The sequence below is a fragment of the Elgaria multicarinata genome, chromosome 2, assembly GCF_023053635.1.
Source record: "Elgaria multicarinata webbii isolate HBS135686 ecotype San Diego chromosome 2, rElgMul1.1.pri, whole genome shotgun sequence".
NCBI lineage: Eukaryota > Metazoa > Chordata > Lepidosauria > Squamata > Anguidae > Elgaria > Elgaria multicarinata.
The window spans coordinates 156,837,726-156,854,606 of record NC_086172.1 but is presented as its reverse complement, the minus strand read 5'-3'; the positions used below and the strand labels follow the sequence as shown (position 1 = coordinate 156,854,606).

Genomic DNA, 16,881 nt, shown 5'->3' with positions numbered 1-16,881 from the left:
AAGTATCCTCAGATTATGTCCTGTATAGGAAACGGGCCTTGTATAGGATATGTAAGCCAGTCAAAACTCATAATGCCTACAAGACTGGTTTTTCCTAGAGGTCCAGTGACTGGCCCTTCACAAATGTGTATTTGCCTTGAAAAGCCAAGGGCTGTTCTCACATGATGATTTTTTTCCACAAACATAACCTACACACTCACATGTGTGACAAATGCAAATATCTAGATTGACATACACACACACACACACACACACAGAGCAAAGTAAGTCATTTGCATTTGTCTTACGTTAACACTGTACATATGGTAATCACATAGTTTTTCTGTCTAACTGCGATATCTGTGTAAAGAGAGTGGACCTGAGGGACTAATAAATCTAGTATTCTGTTGAAAACTCTTATGTAATAATTGTTCTCACTTCTGCTGACTTACAAAATTGGCCCTGTTTCCAGGATTTGGTTCTTGAGAAGTTAAAGAGCCAGAGGCTGTCTTGTGACATGGACAAGCTGGACCAAGAACTGGAGAAGATTGGATTGAATAAGGAGCTGCTCCTAGAAGATGATAATGGCAACCATGACAAGTGAGAAAATAGTCTTTTTCTGATGGGCAGTGGAAGAATTCCCTGTACTTTTTTATCTTAATCTCTGCTCATTTCTCCCCTGTGTTCTAGATACTCTGGTCAAAAGCTGTTTCTCAGTTTGGTAAGATTTCTCTGGGACCGCTGATGCTGTTGCTTGTGCTAAAGAAATTGAATTGTCAAATGGTTGTTTCTTCAAGAAGCTTACATAGGCCTAATCTACACCAAGCAGGATATTGTACTATGAAAGCAGTATATGGTATGTGTCAATGGGCCCCAACAGTTGTCCGTGCACTTCAATACTGCTATAAAGCAGTAGTGTGGCTCCTGCCTTTAATATACCGCTTTCATACCGCTTTCATAGTGCAATACCCTGCTTGATGTAGATTAGGCCATAGATAAAAGTACCTCCCCTATCAAACCTAATGGTGCTGCACAAGTTTGAGAACAGTGACGTGTTACAAGCCGTAATGAATTAAAGGTGAAATTGTGACTTTCCTGAAACTAATAGGAGCTTTTCATTTGACTTCAATGAGCCCAGAACTTTACCAGGTCTTACTGGTGGCACCATGGACAGCTCTTTTAGAGTTCTGAATGAAACCAAGAGTTATGAATTCACCAGCCCATTGACATTGGAGCCACCCGCCTCTACTGCTTTTACCTAAATATTGTTGTTCAGTTGATTCAGTCATGTGTCTTACTATTGAATGCCACTTACTATTGAAACCATTTTCACATAGATTTGGACACATGACATGGGCAAATATTTCTGTAACGTAGCAGAGGGGTGTGCACGTAAATATCTCCTCCCTCCAACTCTCTCCATTGAACAGATGATCAGCACTGTCCCTTCCAACAGCACCAATCACCACCTGGAGGAAGGATCACACAGAGATGATTATCATTGTCACAGATGACCTGCTTGCACCCCCAGAGTGTTGGATGCACGTCTTTCTTCCCACTTCCCCCCAGCACAGCACCCTTTTGCATGTGTAGGTGCTTTATCCCTAATTTAAATTTTCTAGCTCTATAAATAAATATTTGCAGATGACGAGACAGGACACTGATAGAAGGCAACTGTTTTTTGTGTGAATTCTTTGCTAATAATTAGGATGAATGGCTGAAATCTCTCAAAATGGTAGGTCTTCTACGTTTTCCGTTACTGACATGTTGTCATTGTTACCTCACAGGAAATATAAGATCTTGGAAAGCAAAAGTGAATGTGCTTTGAAGACCACATTAGCTAATAAAGAAGAGAAAATCATTTTATTGGAGGCCCAATTGCAAGAGTTCCTTAACTTAAATCAGCAGTTGCGGGATGAACTAAATACGGTAAGAAGGAAAGCCAGCAAGGGTGGCAGAGAGGCTCTGTCTGCACTACCCACCGTTGGCATATGGCCCCAAACAGGTTATTTATTTATTTATTTATTTATTTATTTATTTATTTATTTATTTATTGCATTTCTATACCGCCTGTCACGACACAGGCTCTGAACACCAGACCTCACGGCTGCCACCACTTATTATGGGGCGACACAGGCTCTGAACACCAGACCCGGCCGCAGCTACTCCCTGCTCAAGCCAAGCACCACCACTTGATACACCTGAGGCAAGGGATAAAAACCACCTTCCTCCAAACTATGTGGAGAAAGGGGTTTAAATGGAGAAGGATTTTAATATATATAATAATGTGCTCTGAGTTATAGGTGAATGATTGTCAGAGTGGGTGCTAAATGTGTAAACTTAAATGCCAAACAGACACGTGGGATTTTTGTGGTAGTTTTAAAATAAAACAATCAAAATTTATTTTTAAAAGTTCACAAGCTTTGTTTCAAATAAACCATTTAAAAACCTTTTTGAAACCTTTCATACAATCCTGTCACTCATTCACATACGCGCTTTCCTTTTTCTCACACAATCACTCTTGAACTTTCTTTATTCTCAGTATTGATTAATATACATCCACTACATGCACACCACACTCTAAAGACACCACTCACTACACTGATCCTCAAATTTCCCAGAACTTAAGTACCATAAACACAGAGAGCACTACAGACTCTAAGAGTACCTAACAAGTCCCCCTGAAAAGTTTTTTCAATCCCCTCAGTCATTCCCTTATATATCACTCCTCCCCACTCCCAAGACATTCTAACGCCACCCACTCAGGCCAACATTCTAAAAACCACAGACTTACAAACTGCAGACATACATTTGGAATTGACTTGTGGGGTGTAATGCCACACCGCCCAGTAGTCGAAGCTTTCTGGGCAGTTCACAAAAATTAAAACCATAAAGTACAATTTAAAGTATAAAACTCAAACCACAATATAAAAGTACAAATGGAATAAAACTGAGAAGCACTACAGAGATTTTAAAATACAGATTCAATATACAAATTTAAACAGCAAAGTTAAAAGACTTCGATGGTAATATCACCTGGCGTAGAAAAGAATATAACGTAGGTGCCAGGCAAACTTCCCTATGGAGCTCGTTCCACAGCTGGGGTGCCACAGCAGAAAAGACCCTCTTCCTGGTAGTCATCTGCCTCACTTCCTTTGGCAGGAGCTCACGGAGAAGGACCCCTGAAGATGATCTTAGGGTCTGGGCAAGTACATATGGGAGTATAACTTGACCCCAAGCTGTTTAGAGCTTTGAATGTTAATACCAGCACTTTGAATTGGGCCCAGACCTGGAAAAGTATTGGCATAATGTGGTCTCATTGGCCAGTCCCTATTAACAATCACGCTGCCCAGTTTTGTACCAGCTGAAGTTTCCAGACCATTTTCAAAGGCAGCTCCATGTATTGCAGTAATACAGATAAGAGGTTATCAGAGTCTGGATTGCTAGGCTAACAAAATCTTTAATGGCTAAATCTAAAAGCCTGCACACTGCCTTGCTTTAATTGGATTTTACTGTTTTAAAATTTCATATTGGTTTTAACATATTAATGGTTTAATTTGTTTTAGAATTGTATTTTTATTGTCCTATTTTATGATTTTATCTGTATGCTGCCCTGAGATCCTTGAGATATAGGGTAGGATATAAATGTTTTAATAAATAAATAAATAAAATCTCTGTCCAGATAAGGGTGTGGACAGAATGTGTCCCTTGATGGAAAAATGATTCCCCACCCCTGATTTAAATTAATGATTTTGATCACATATTTTGAGATCTAGTGATAAAGGGCCCTGGTTTTAATTTTAGTCTAATTTAGTTCTGTAGACAACGCAGTTGTATTCAGTGACATATTTTACAAAGCCTTGTCTATATTTCCAGATGAGGAGAAAGGACATTGAAGTTCTCAAGCAGAAGCAAGAGGACGGAATGCATGTGCAAGATTCATTAAAGCAACCCATTGAAAACTTTGTTTCCAGTCATCAGACAAAGGAAAAGTGGGAAAAGGGTCACAAGGAAGCAACGATGGAGCTTCTGAAAGTAAAAGACAGAGCTATAGACCTGGAAAGGAATGTAAGTGTTGTACTTTCAAATACAGGCTTTCCTGGATTTGCTTATGTCCTTTTTAGGTGGCATAAAATTTTCATTGGCTGTTGTCTCTGTGGCTCTGAAAACTTGTGCGAACCGCACTTCAGTAAACACACACTTTCCTATATGGTGTTTCTCTCTGTAGGAAAATCTTAATGTGTGAAGCATCCCTTATGGGTATAGATTTTCAGAAGCTATTCTGTAATAGCATTCATCAATCTACTACAGAATCACACCTTCCCCCAGGTAGGGCTAGGGTGAATTTGCCTGAATGAAAAACAGGGAGAAGGCCTGGCTTCCTTTTAGGGAAGCCAGTTATTTAGGCCAGTGGCTTTCAAACTTTTTTTTACCTTCAGGAAACCTTTTCTGTGTTGACTGATCAGACAAGGGACTCATGCATTTATGGAGGCTGCTGGAATACGTTTTATGCTGTGCAAACTGTTCACACCAAGCCGTGGCCAGGCCTCTGGGATCTCACTGTTGCTCTGTGTAGGGTTAGAAAAAGTACTTTGGAACACAGCTTGAGAAACACTGGTTCAAGAAAAAAGAGACAGAATCTCATTTCAATTACTTTCTTGCTACTATTTTGAAAGACAAGTGCAAGGGGTAATTGTAACCATTATTTCCTGCCTCCATCTGTAGCATGAGTTGTTGTTGTTGTTATATTTTAATATAATTTAATTTAATGTTTTATTATTAGCAAGTGCCTAATGTTTTCTCTGTGCTGTAAAATATAAGACAAGGGTCTGCCTGTAGGCTGTCAATCAAATAGACAAGATACAAAAGGAAAAGGGCTGAGGAGGGAAGAGGAAAACAAGCAGTGAAGCAGCTGTGCAATGGATATGGCCACACTGGTTTCCCCTTTGCTGTGAAGTTCTTCCTGGGAGGCAGCAGGTGCAGTCTCCCAGTTTCCCTTGCCACCACTGGCCAGTTCGAAATCTATAATTCAAAAGGCGCTCATGAACTATTTGCATTCTATTTGAACTTAAATTCAGAATGTGTAGTATTTTCCCCTTATGGTTTTTGAATTGTGATTCTCTCTCAGAATGCAGCCTTGCATGCAGAAAAGCAGCTTCTTAAAGAACAGCTAAGGCATTTGGAAACTCAGAACACCTCCTTCAACAATCAGATCCTGACACTACAAAAGCAAAATGCCTGTCTTCAAGAGCACAACACTGCAATGCAAATGCAAACAGCCAAGCTCCAGGTCAGGAAAATTCTTGGATGCTTCCCCCAGAAACTTTCTAGGTGGCTTATTTTGGAGTGTCCACAAAATAGCCATTTTTCTAGCACTGGTCTCTTGAGTTTTGATTTGGGAGGAAATCAAGTTGGCACCCTCACTACCACCCCAGCAAGGGGTAAAAATAATAGATAGCTTAGTTATTGGTAAAAATGGGAAATGGTTAGATTTTATGTTCTATTCAGGGTTTGATTTCCATTAAAAAAGGGAAAGCAACTTCCAAAATGTAATGTAATCCAAGATTGCAATTGCAACATATGATAATCCTTTTCTCATGCCTGGGTACCATTCATCAGTCTACAGACTGGCTAAAATACTGCCCGGATAATGGAAGTTAACCTATATTTCTACCCCTGGGGACTCCTGTGGTTTGGAATGGTAAAATGGCTATGGAGACTTCATAGTGGAGACTTCAGCCTTTTGCAAGTGAGGAAAGACCTCTTTCCCTCTTCAGTTAACTCACATGTTTACTGCAGCCTGCCACAAGCAAACAAAAATGAACATGCAAGCTCCATCTTCCATTACGGGCACAATCCTATGGGGATGGCTGTAAACCTCTGAACTCAGGGGCTAATGGCCATCCGAAGCATGGTGGGAGGTGTGGCAGACACGATCTTCATCTCTGCCCTCCTCCTGCTCTGCATCTCAGCTAGACAAGCAGCAGGGAGGGCAAGGGTAGGAGACTGGAGAGGGTTGGGGGTAGCTTGTATCCCTACTTTCCCAGTCCTCTCCCTTCCCCACTCACAGAATCGCCCTCTTTCCATCCTTGTCATGTTCACTTTTGTGAACTCAGAGAGGTGGCTGGCATGGTTTTCTCCTTGCTGGCTGGGGGAGGAATCGGGAGGGCAGCTTGGACTACTGGGTCTGACCTCACGTCTAGGTATCTCAACTATCTTATGGCTCCCCAGACGTCTCTAGCAACCATAGGATTGCTCTCTAAGTGGCTTAATCAAACCATGCTGTGGAAGAAGATTGGGATCTGGGTCGAGAGAATGGGACCAGACTTGGGAGATGGGTTTCTCTCCATTAGCAAGAAAGCTAATAAGCATATGGATTATTCTTACAAATTTCATGGACATTATTATTTTACACTTACACACACACACACACACACACACACACACTCGCCTATTCTATGTTTAGAAAATTTCCTGAATTCCAATTTAAGATCCAAACCATGTTTGCCTATAAAAAGGAGGATTATTAAATGGAGGATTGGAATGAAACCCACCCACTCCCAACTCTACTGCTGTAATTCCACTTACCCACACACCCACTCCTACCCAGTTCTGATACTGGAAGTGAACCAGCTGGGCAGGAAAGTTTTCAAGCCACAAAGCGCAGGGATGGAAGGTGGAAGAGGTCTCTAGGGTTTTGTTTCCATCCTCCAACTATTGATGAAAGTAGACTACCCCATATCTGCTTTATAGTTAAACCAAAACACATGCATTTTACCAGAAACGTACATGTGTGGTTTGGCTTTACTTTAATAATGGACTGTGTGCTTGGTTTTTTTTATATTTTGTTGAAATGCAGGTCCTAATCTGAAACTGAAATATAACTGAAATAGAAACCATCTACCTGGGCACTTTATAATGTTTCTCCAATTTATGCTACTGCATTCCAATTCATTTTTCTGTGTCTTTGAGAAAACTTTAGGTAGAGAACTCAACCCTAAATTCCCAGAGTGCCTCCTTGATGGCCCAGAACACCCTACTCCAAAACCAGCAGCTGGCTAAGGAGAATGAGTATGACAACCTGCTGAAACACAAAGAGCAGCTCAAAACGGAGTACGAGTCCCTCCTTCAAGACCACGAGCACCTAGCATCGCTGCATGAGCGGCAGTCTACGGAATATGAAAAGTTGATAAAACAGCACAGCTGCCTCAAAATGCTGCACAAAAATCTTGACCTGGAGCACAAAGATCTGGGAGAAAGGTAGGGTGTCCTTCCTTAGGCGGTCAGAAGAAATGGATCATTAGGTCTAAGCCACCCTTCAATTTTGTTGAAGGGGCAGGGTACAAACCCTTACAGTAAAATAAGTAGGGTTCTCAACCATTTTTAATGGTCTCTGCTCCTGTGCTTTTAGTTGCTCTTACTCCGCAGACATTAGCAGATAATGGCCTAATCTGCACCAAGCAGGATATTGCACTATGAAAGCAGTATATAAAAGGCAGGAGCCACACCAAGCAATATGAAAGCAGTATATGGTATGTGTGTCAATGGGCCCCAACAGTTGTCAGTGTACTTCAATACCGCTATGAAGCATTAGTGTGGCTCCTGCCTTTTATATACCATTTTCATACCACTTTCATAGCACAATATCCTGCTTGGTGTACATTAGGCCAATGTCTCCATACCATGAAAAACTTCACTTGTAGTTTTCTACAGATCAAGCTCTTGTTTAAAAGCCCAACAGCAGGCCAGGCTGGCTTTATTTCCTAGTCAGTTGGCAAAACTACTTATGTTCCTTGATTTGAATATAATATATTCCTGTCAAAACTTTATAGCAGTTGACAGTTTTAGAAACCTGCTATGTGTTCCCATGACCACATATGCCCAGGAAGCAGCAGTGATTGATGATTGCCTTTTTAAAAACTCACGTTTATTATTCTGATAAGCTACCTTGAATTAGGGCTATAGACTTCCTTTACTTTGCATTGAATTTAAGATGAAAGCTCCTTCTGTCTTGTTAGAGCTGAGACTAAGGGCCTTGCTAGACCTGCCGGCTTACGCCGGCAGGGAGGCGGGGCCGAGGCGCGCTAACGTTAGCGCGCCTCCCCCAGGCTACCACACGGCGGATGCGTAGGGACATCATGTCCCTGCGGCGTCCGCCATTTTTTATTATTATTTTAAAGGGGCCGGGTGCGACCCGAAGACGGCGGACAAGGTAAGTGGGTTTTTTTGTTTGTTTTTTTACCGGGGGGGGGGGGCGAAGGCTGGGAGGGTGGGTGCCAGGGTGGGTGGCACGGGGGGAGGGCGGGTGCGATCGCGCGCGCGCTGCCCGAGCCCGGGCAATGCCTGGCATGGGGCAGCATTGCCCAGGCAATGCCGCCCCATGCGAGGCATTGCCCGGGCGGCGCGCGGTGCAATCGGACCCACCCAGGCACCCACCCTCCCAGCCTTCGCCCCCCCCCCCGCCGATGGGCACAGCGCTCCTATGAGCGGTGTGCCAGGTCCGCGGCTTTTCGCAGCTCCTCGCGAGTAAGCGAGGAGCCGCGAAAAGCTGCGGAAGTCCCTAGACGTTCCCCAGCTCCGGCCTGAGGCTGGAGCTGGGGAAAAGGCGCGCCATAAGCGAATTCGCTTATGCCGCGTTGGAGGAGGCCTCAGCGCGGCCTGTCTCCGGATTCCCTTGTGCGTCATCTGTACGCACAGCAGGGAAGCCGGGACAGAAGGCGCGCTAAGGCCTCGTCTAGGAAGGCCCTAACATTCATCTGTTTTAGGTTTTGTGTTGAAACTCTAGCCATAGGGACCATAGGATTGTTCTCAGTGTAATCAGTTTTAAATAAAAAATAACTATGTGTCAAGTTATCTACAAAAAATAAACCCCAACCTCATTCATATACTATAGATAAGCTTGATATTTATGTATAGAAGTATTAATGTTTCCTTCTCCTTAAACTAGAGTGGTTTCCAACATACACACACACAAGGCATGTATCTTAGATGCATAAAATAACTTAATACATACAAGCCACGTGGTCACAGGCCAGCCAACTTAAGCACTTTTATGTCTCATTGATTGAATGGGAGAGAATTAAGCTTGTGCGCAGAAGTGCTTAACTCTGGCAGAATTGTACCTTCTCTATTGTAAACCATTGGGATTTATGGTACAGAGGAAAGAGACTTTTCTGATTCACATTTTTATAGCGAGAGGCATTAAGGCAAAATAGCCATTCTTATTTCTTTCTTGCAGATATAACGGCTTGATACAGCACAAAGCCAAATTGGAAGAGCTGGAGATGGTTTTAAAAACAGAAAAAGACTTTCTACAACAGGAAAAGAGAGCGAGCACAATAGCGACTGCAGAGAACCAGAAGCTGAGAGAAGAACTGGAAAGGTAGCACTCTTCAGAAGTGATGTAGGCCACTTTGCACGCTTTTGGTTGATCCCATCCCATTTGTGGGAATATAAAAAAAGCATGCCCTAGTGGTTGAACATTCTTTACGTGATATGCAAACAGTGCTCACGCCCTTTGTGAGATGTGTCAGAACATCAGCCTTTGTTTCTCATCATGCTTGGCTGTATATGGCCCAGCATCATCAATATCATAGCTTTAGTACTCAATTTCTGTGTGTCCCCAAGCTATAATTTCTTTCTTTCTTTCTTTCTTTCTTTCTTTCTTTCTTTCTTTCTTTCTTTCTTTCTTTCTTTCTTTCTCTCCTTCCTTCCTTCCAGTGTTTTTGCACTTTCTAAGTCTTTGACCCATCTTTTTCAATAGCAGTGTGTACAAGTGTATATCATATAGCCCAGAGGCAATGATTTGTAAATTTTTGAAAGATGAATCCAGCATAGTATTTTCACTTTTATGTAGATAAAGATGCCTCCTTCACTTTGTTGCATTTTTCCCATTCTGAAATTCTCCCCACAACTCCATTACAGCTACAAGTTTGGAAACTTTGGAAGTGTTCTGCCATCTTGAGTGCGATTTTGGGGGGAACGGCAGGATATAAATTTAATAAATATTAACTACCACAGGATTGAAAAATCGTAGAAATTTCAGACTGGCATAAAAATATGGCAGTGCTATATTTTAAACCACTCAAACACCACAATAATGATTTTGGCCAAGGCATAATAGTTAAACATTTATTATATTAAATCATAGAATCATAGAATAGCAGAGTTGGAAGGGGCCTACAAGGCCATCGAGTCCAACCCCCTGCTCAATGCAGGAATCTACCCTAAAGCATCCCCGACAGGATTAAGTAGATTCTCACTTTAAAAAATAAAATAAATCTTACTGTGGAAACTTGTAATTCCTCTCAAATATTTTAGTATTAGGAATTTTTAGTTTGCTAATTTTGTGGTGCTCATTTTTTTATTAACAGAAAAAAGATCAGCCTCTTTATTTAGCATTGCTAAAAATGGTTCAAAAACTTTCTGATTTTTCAAAAACATTGAATTCCTTTTCTTCAGCAAGACCAAGGTTTTAGCTATTGTGCTTATTGCAGATTTAAATCCTATGATGGTATTCACTCGCTTTAACATTGCAGTTTCAGATTTGCTTTGGGATGTGACATGTTTTTCTTTTCCTACTTTAGGGTGAATTTCTTACACAGCAAGCTCAAAGTAGAGTATGAAGGGCTTCATATCCACACTAAGGAGTTGAAAACATCTTTGAATAATTCCCAACTAGAACTGAATCGTTGGCAAGCTCACTATGATGAGTTGAAGGAACAACACCAAAACATGGACATCTCCTTGACCAAACTGGACAACCACTGTGAGGTGAGATTTATGGACCATGAAATACAGGCAGTGACTGTTGGATCGCTTCACCCTTCCATAAACACTGACTGGATTTGGATGATCACGGAGGGGAAAATAACCCGTGGTTGCTTAATCTGCCTCCCACGCACATGCTGATCATGTGTTTGGGGGGTTTGCATAATTACCTTTGGCAGCTGTAGGTAAATAGAAACCCAGAAGCCTACAACAGCCCATGGGTTCTCCATGGCCTGTTACCCATGGCAACAAGCCATCCTGGCCGGGTTCACATGACGTGAAGAGCCATGCTGCCAAGGGTAATTATGCCAGCATGCAACTGGCACACATGTGGTGAGGAAATAAGCCACCATGGTTCATTTCCTCTCTGTGATTGTGCAAACTGACCATAATTTGATGGCCATTACTTGCTCTTAAATGGCAACAGTTTCAGGTCAAACCCTATGTGTTAGGATTGGGTTGCTGCCATATCTTAAGTTAGCAAGATGGGAGTGAGAAACTAAGTTCTTTCCATGCCTTCACTGTCTCCATCTCTCAAGAATGTTTTTTTTTATTCCTGCTATCCTTGGGAAAGGGAGGGCGCTGGTCGAGTTCAGATCCATAATAGCACTTTAAATCCCCCCCTGGTTTTTAGGATACGAACCAGGTTGGTCCATGTTGCCCATCATGTCTAGATTCCCTCTCTATGGAAATGATTGATTTCAGTGGGACATAATTAGGTTTGTGCGTCTTAAGTGTAAAAATCTTACGTGGGGATGGGTAGTGTTGACAAGTCTGTCATTCATTGAACTACTTGGCCAATGTAAGCGCTGAGCTGGGGTTACAATAATTTTATTTTTATATTTAATTTATTACATTTTTATACTGCCCAGTAGCCAAGACTCTCTGGACAGTTCTCTCTTAAAACCATAAAATATAACAAATCAAAACATAAAAGTTTAAAATTTCCCTGTAAAACCAAAATAAATCCAGCAGCAGTTCACAGGGAAAGTCTGTGTGAAAAGATATTTTTTCAGGAGGTGTTTAAAGGATGTTGCATTTTCTACTTCCTAAAGAGTTTTCCTGATGGTGGGTGGCACTACAGAGAAAGCCCACCATCGAGGTTCTCCGTGGTGACATTCTGTTCATTTTGGAATGACCAGCAAGACCTCTTCTGAAGATCTTAAATGTCATTTGGGTTTGTACAAGGGAAGGTGGTGTGCTAGGTATTCTGGTCCCAAGTTGTTTAGTGCTTTATAGGATAATAACATAACCTTGTATGTGGCTCAGTACCTAATAGGCAGCCAGTGCAGTTCTTTTAACGCAGGTGTTATGTGACCATAGCTAGGTGTCCCAGTGAGCACCCTACCTGCTGCATTCTGCACTAGCTGCAGCTTCTGAACTGAGTCCCACATAGAGTGCATTGCAGTAGTCTAGTCATGAGATTACCAGTGCATGGATGACCATGGCTAGGCTATCCCTATCCAGGCACAAGCATAGTTGCCATACCAACCGAAGTTGGTAATAGGTGCTCTGGGCCACCGAGACCATCTGGGCCTCCAGTGACAGAGATGGATCCAGGGGCATCCCCCCAAACTATGGACCTGCTCCTTCAGAAGGAGTGCAACCGCCTCCAGAACAGGCCAACACCCCAATTCCTGGACCTGGGACAAGAGTCCCTAGCTCACTACCTTTCTGTTGGTATTTCAAATTGCATTAATGACACATAGGCGAGTGCAGCCAAAGAAAATTCACCCGTGATGTGTCTGTTGAATAGCTGCTCGCTCGACTAAAAGGAAACTTAGAAGAAGAGAATCACCATCTCCTAAGTCAGATCCAGATGCTGAGTCAGCAGAACCAAATGTTGCTGGAGCAGAACATGGAGAACAAGGAACAGTACCATGAGGAACAGAAGCAATATATGTAAGAGCAGCACTCTCTTTACCTACTTTACAACACACAGTAGATAAAAGCTAAAGCGGTATTCTGCTCCCAACATAACTATGCTGTAATGCATACAATGGAGAAGGCTCTTCATGATGCCATGACATATATATAGGTACCCCCAAAAGAAAGAAAGGAGGAAATTACCAGCCTATCCCCCTCCAAACACCCCCCCATACTTTCCAAAGACTGTGGCTCTTTAAAATTCTTGTTTATGTGCTGTACCCTTTTAATTACCTTACCAATCAAGTCTTCTTAAGGAGCTTAATCCTAATTTTAATTACTTCTGTTATGTGATAGGTACTGTCAGAAGGCTTTTTCATCACTCCAGATCTTGCCCTGAGGGACACAGAATTTTCTTCTCCTGGAAAGTTGTAATAGTTTAATTTGTTAAATACACTCAATTCCCTGCAATCAGTAAATGTTTCCCCCCACTTCTTTGGTTCTCAACAGTGATAAACTAAATGCCTTAAGGAGACACAAAGAAAAACTGGAGGAGAAAATAATGGATCAGTATAAGTTTTATGATCCAGCTCCAAAAAAGTAAGTTTTCTCAATTTTGAAATAGCACATGTGAAAGCCAGTCTTATGCAGAAAAATGTCCCTTATCTGTGTGAAGCAACTTGTATACAATCCCTCTGTGAATAGAAAGATGAAGATTGGTTAGCATCTCTTTTCTGCTGTTAAAAAATATTATTGAGGCTTAGCCAATCCAGATTTGGATTATTTTTGTCACATGCTAATCAGTTCAATTGTAGATTCAAGCTGCATTCAAACAATTGTATCTTGACCTAATTAGCAAGATAAGAGGAAACACTGTGTTTGCACATGCAGCTGCTTCACTCTTCCCTTTATGCAGGTGAAGCAGCCAGGAGGTCTTCAGTTAACTACAGTTTCCTGTTTCATCCAGGAAACTACAGTTTAATGTCTTGGTTAGTTCCAAAGCCATTAACTATAGTTTCCCAGTTTGGATGGAATGGAAAACTATAAATTATGGTAGACTTTCTGGTTTGTGTGCCAGCTCGTATGAAGGGCTAAGTAAAATGGCTGTGTCTGTCCGTCCATGTTTCAGGTTATTAGGTCTGAGATATGATCATCCAAACATGGCTGCCAAATTGTTGTAAGGTGTATCTATAATGATTCTGAAACCTATATTTAGCCAAACAGTGAACAAGGACATAATCAACTTGTAAGTAGATTGGTTGTATCCTAAAGAACCCCAGTCTATCTCTCAGAAAAGTTTTTAACAGATAATTTTTAATAAAATTTGGGGAAATGCAGCCATTATTGATGGCTCAATTCTGATTGTAATGGAAATAAAAACAGCCCTGATAGAGCCAACAAATACCAACATCTATGGATCTTTATGTCGTAACTCAATGCTGGAGTATTTTCTGTGCCTTTTTATCCTGCTAACTTTTGAGCCACAAAACTCCTAGTCTATTTACTGACTTCCTGGCTCTAAGGCCATTTTGCATTGCTATTTAATGGAGGAAATCAAGATAATTAAGAAAATTAGTGGACTGTGTTAAAAATTTAAAGAGCAAAGTGACTGCCCCTTGATCCTTGTTAAAATTTGCCAATAACAGGAAAAACCACTGGATAGGAGCTAGAGCCTTGGTTAAACTCATTAAGCCAAAGAAAGAGGCTGCAAGAGAACAGCTGAAATCTTCAGCCGAGAGCCCTCCATGGCCCTCCGAAAGCACAGACACTGCAGGGTCGCCATCTCCTTCACAGCTGCCCAAGCAGCAGGAAAGTCTGGAGAACACCTCTGTAGAGTCCAACTCCATGGAAGGTAGAGAACTTGATAATGGATCTGCGGGCAAAGGTAAATGGTGTTGCACTTAATGTGTAGTTAACCAGCTCAGAAGTTTCATATTGGATAGATTATGTTGGCAAAGTTTGCTAGCTAGGAAAAGATTAAGATCCAGAGATGAGCATTTCCAAGTGCCATTGAAACCCTGCAAAAGAAAGATTGAAGCACAGACTGTGTTACTGGACAGTGAAAGATGCGTTCTTCTGAGCATTTTAACAAAACAGGTTCAAGGGCCTAGGCAAAGGAGGTAGCCAAGTAGCCCATTTTGTGAAGAAAGGTGAAATTGAGGGGCTCGTGGTACATTCTGGTTCCACTCAGGAGATGAGCTCTTGCCTGCTAGGTGGTCCAAATGCAAGAGATGCTAAGGAGACAAGCTTGAAAGTATTCTTGCCTTCTCTCCACACATTCAATAAAGATTGTATTAGGGTATTACAACTGCTGGTCTCTACCTCTGCACGTTCAGTGGAAAGTGTAACAAGGGAAGGGAGAGTGCATGCGCACCTGTAGGTGCACAGGGTCTGCATGTGTAATTGGGAACCTTGGTCACTCCAGGCCCCCAGTTGCATGAAAAGGCTGATGCATTTACACACCTTCCACTTGAATGCAGGGCTAGCAGACACCTTCCCAATCATGTATGTACTGAATGTGAGGAAGGAAAGTGAGAAAAGGACAATGGTCTGGTGAAGGAAGCTAGCTAGGAAAAGATTAAGATTCACCAGGGAAGGAACCAGGGTTTCCATGCAACTGTATAGTTCTTTGTTTCTCCTTCCAGCAGAAGCAGAAAACAGTAAGCAAAACAGAACCAAGCTAGAATTCAGAGTCCTATTGAGAATCTGTCTCGGGCATTCTAGGGTGATCCATACAAGATGAGAATGGTCTTTTTGAGACAGTGGGCACTCTTGTGGCTCCAGTATGCCATTTCTGCCATTCACCCTTAAAAATAAGTGCATGTTTGTACAGGTTGCAAATTACTATTATTATTATTATTACAGACTGGTTATTTTTTAAAGTACACATTGAGGTTGCATCCACTGCTTATCAAACTAATGAGTTGGAGCAGGGCTATACTGCTCATTAACCATCTTCCAGGACATAAAGATTTGTCAATGAATCCCAGCGCTGATTGCTATTAATTGTGGATCCTAGATAAGAACATAAGAATAGCCATGCTGGATCAGACCAAGGGTCCACCTAGTCCAGCACTCTGTTCACACAGTGGCTAAGCAGCCATCGGCCAGGGACCAACAAGCAGGACATCGTGCAACAGCACCCTCCCTCCCATGTTACCCAGCAACTGGTGCACACAGGCTTACTGCCTTGAATACTGGAGATAGCACACAACCATCAGGGCTAGTAGCCATTGATCGCCTTCGCCTCCAGGAATTTATCCAACCCCATTTTAAAGCCATCCAAATTGGTGGCCATCACTACATCTTGTGGTAGTGAGTTCCATAATTTAACTATGCGCTGTGTGAAGAAGTACTTCTTTTTATTTGTCCTGGACCCCCCACCAGTCAGTTTCATGGGATGACCCTGGGTTCTAGTATTTTGAGAGAGGGAGAAAAATGACTCCCTAACCACATTCTCCATACCACGCATAATTTTGTATACCTCTATCATGTCTCCCCTTAGCCTTTTTTCCAAGCTAAACAATCCCAGTTGAAGTAACCTTCCCTCATAGGGAAGATGCTCCAGCCCCTTAATCATTTTACTTGCTCTTTTCTGCACTTTTTCCAGCTCTAGAATATCCTTTTTTTTAGGTGTGGTGGCCAGAACAGTACACAGTATTCTAAGTGTGGTCGCACCATAGATTTGTATAAAAGGAGTATGATACTGGGCGTTTTATTCTCTATCCCTTTTCTTATAATGCCTAACATGGAGTTTGCCTTTTTTACAGCGGCCGCACGCTGGGTGGGCATTGTCATCGAGCTGTCCACCACAATCCCAAGATCTCTTTCTTGTTTGGTCACAGCCAGCTCAAATCCTATTAGGTTATACTTGAAGTTGGGTTTTTTTTTGCCCCAACGTGCATCACCTTACACTTGCTTACATTGAACTACATGTGCCATTTCGATGCCCGCTCTCCCAGCTTGGAGAGATCCCTTTGGAGCTCTTCACAATCCCTTTGTGTTTTAACAACCTTAAATAATTTGGTGTCATCAGCAAACTTGGCCACTTCACTGCTCACTCATTCTCAACAAGGAGCAGGGGGCTTCTTTGGAACTCCATCAGGTTTGGAGCCTTAATGGAGGAGGAATTGTAGATTTAAATGACTAGATGTTTCTAGATGTCCTGCAGCCTTAAGGTTACACCTGAACCACACCAGTTAGACTTTAATTTATCTGTTTCACACATAATGATAACCCAAAGTTTTCTGAATGTATTGCATTTTA

General features: G+C 42.0%; 1 protein-coding gene across 1 annotated transcript in view; it reads left to right on the top strand.

The window, feature by feature from the left end:
* The window catches only part of CCDC88C (coiled-coil domain containing 88C), a 117,093-nt gene that overhangs the window by 88,398 nt on the left and 11,814 nt on the right, over positions 1-16,881 (top strand). Inside the window, exons 16-25 of the mRNA XM_063117962.1 lie at positions 452-579; positions 1,767-1,908; positions 3,856-4,047; positions 5,108-5,269; positions 6,962-7,239; positions 9,218-9,361; positions 10,566-10,752; positions 12,506-12,651; positions 13,126-13,215; positions 14,262-14,500. Coding sequence (XP_062974032.1) covers positions 452-579; positions 1,767-1,908; positions 3,856-4,047; positions 5,108-5,269; positions 6,962-7,239; positions 9,218-9,361; positions 10,566-10,752; positions 12,506-12,651; positions 13,126-13,215; positions 14,262-14,500 — 1,708 coding nt within the window. The remainder of the gene's footprint in view (positions 1-451; positions 580-1,766; positions 1,909-3,855; positions 4,048-5,107; positions 5,270-6,961; positions 7,240-9,217; positions 9,362-10,565; positions 10,753-12,505; positions 12,652-13,125; positions 13,216-14,261; positions 14,501-16,881) is intronic.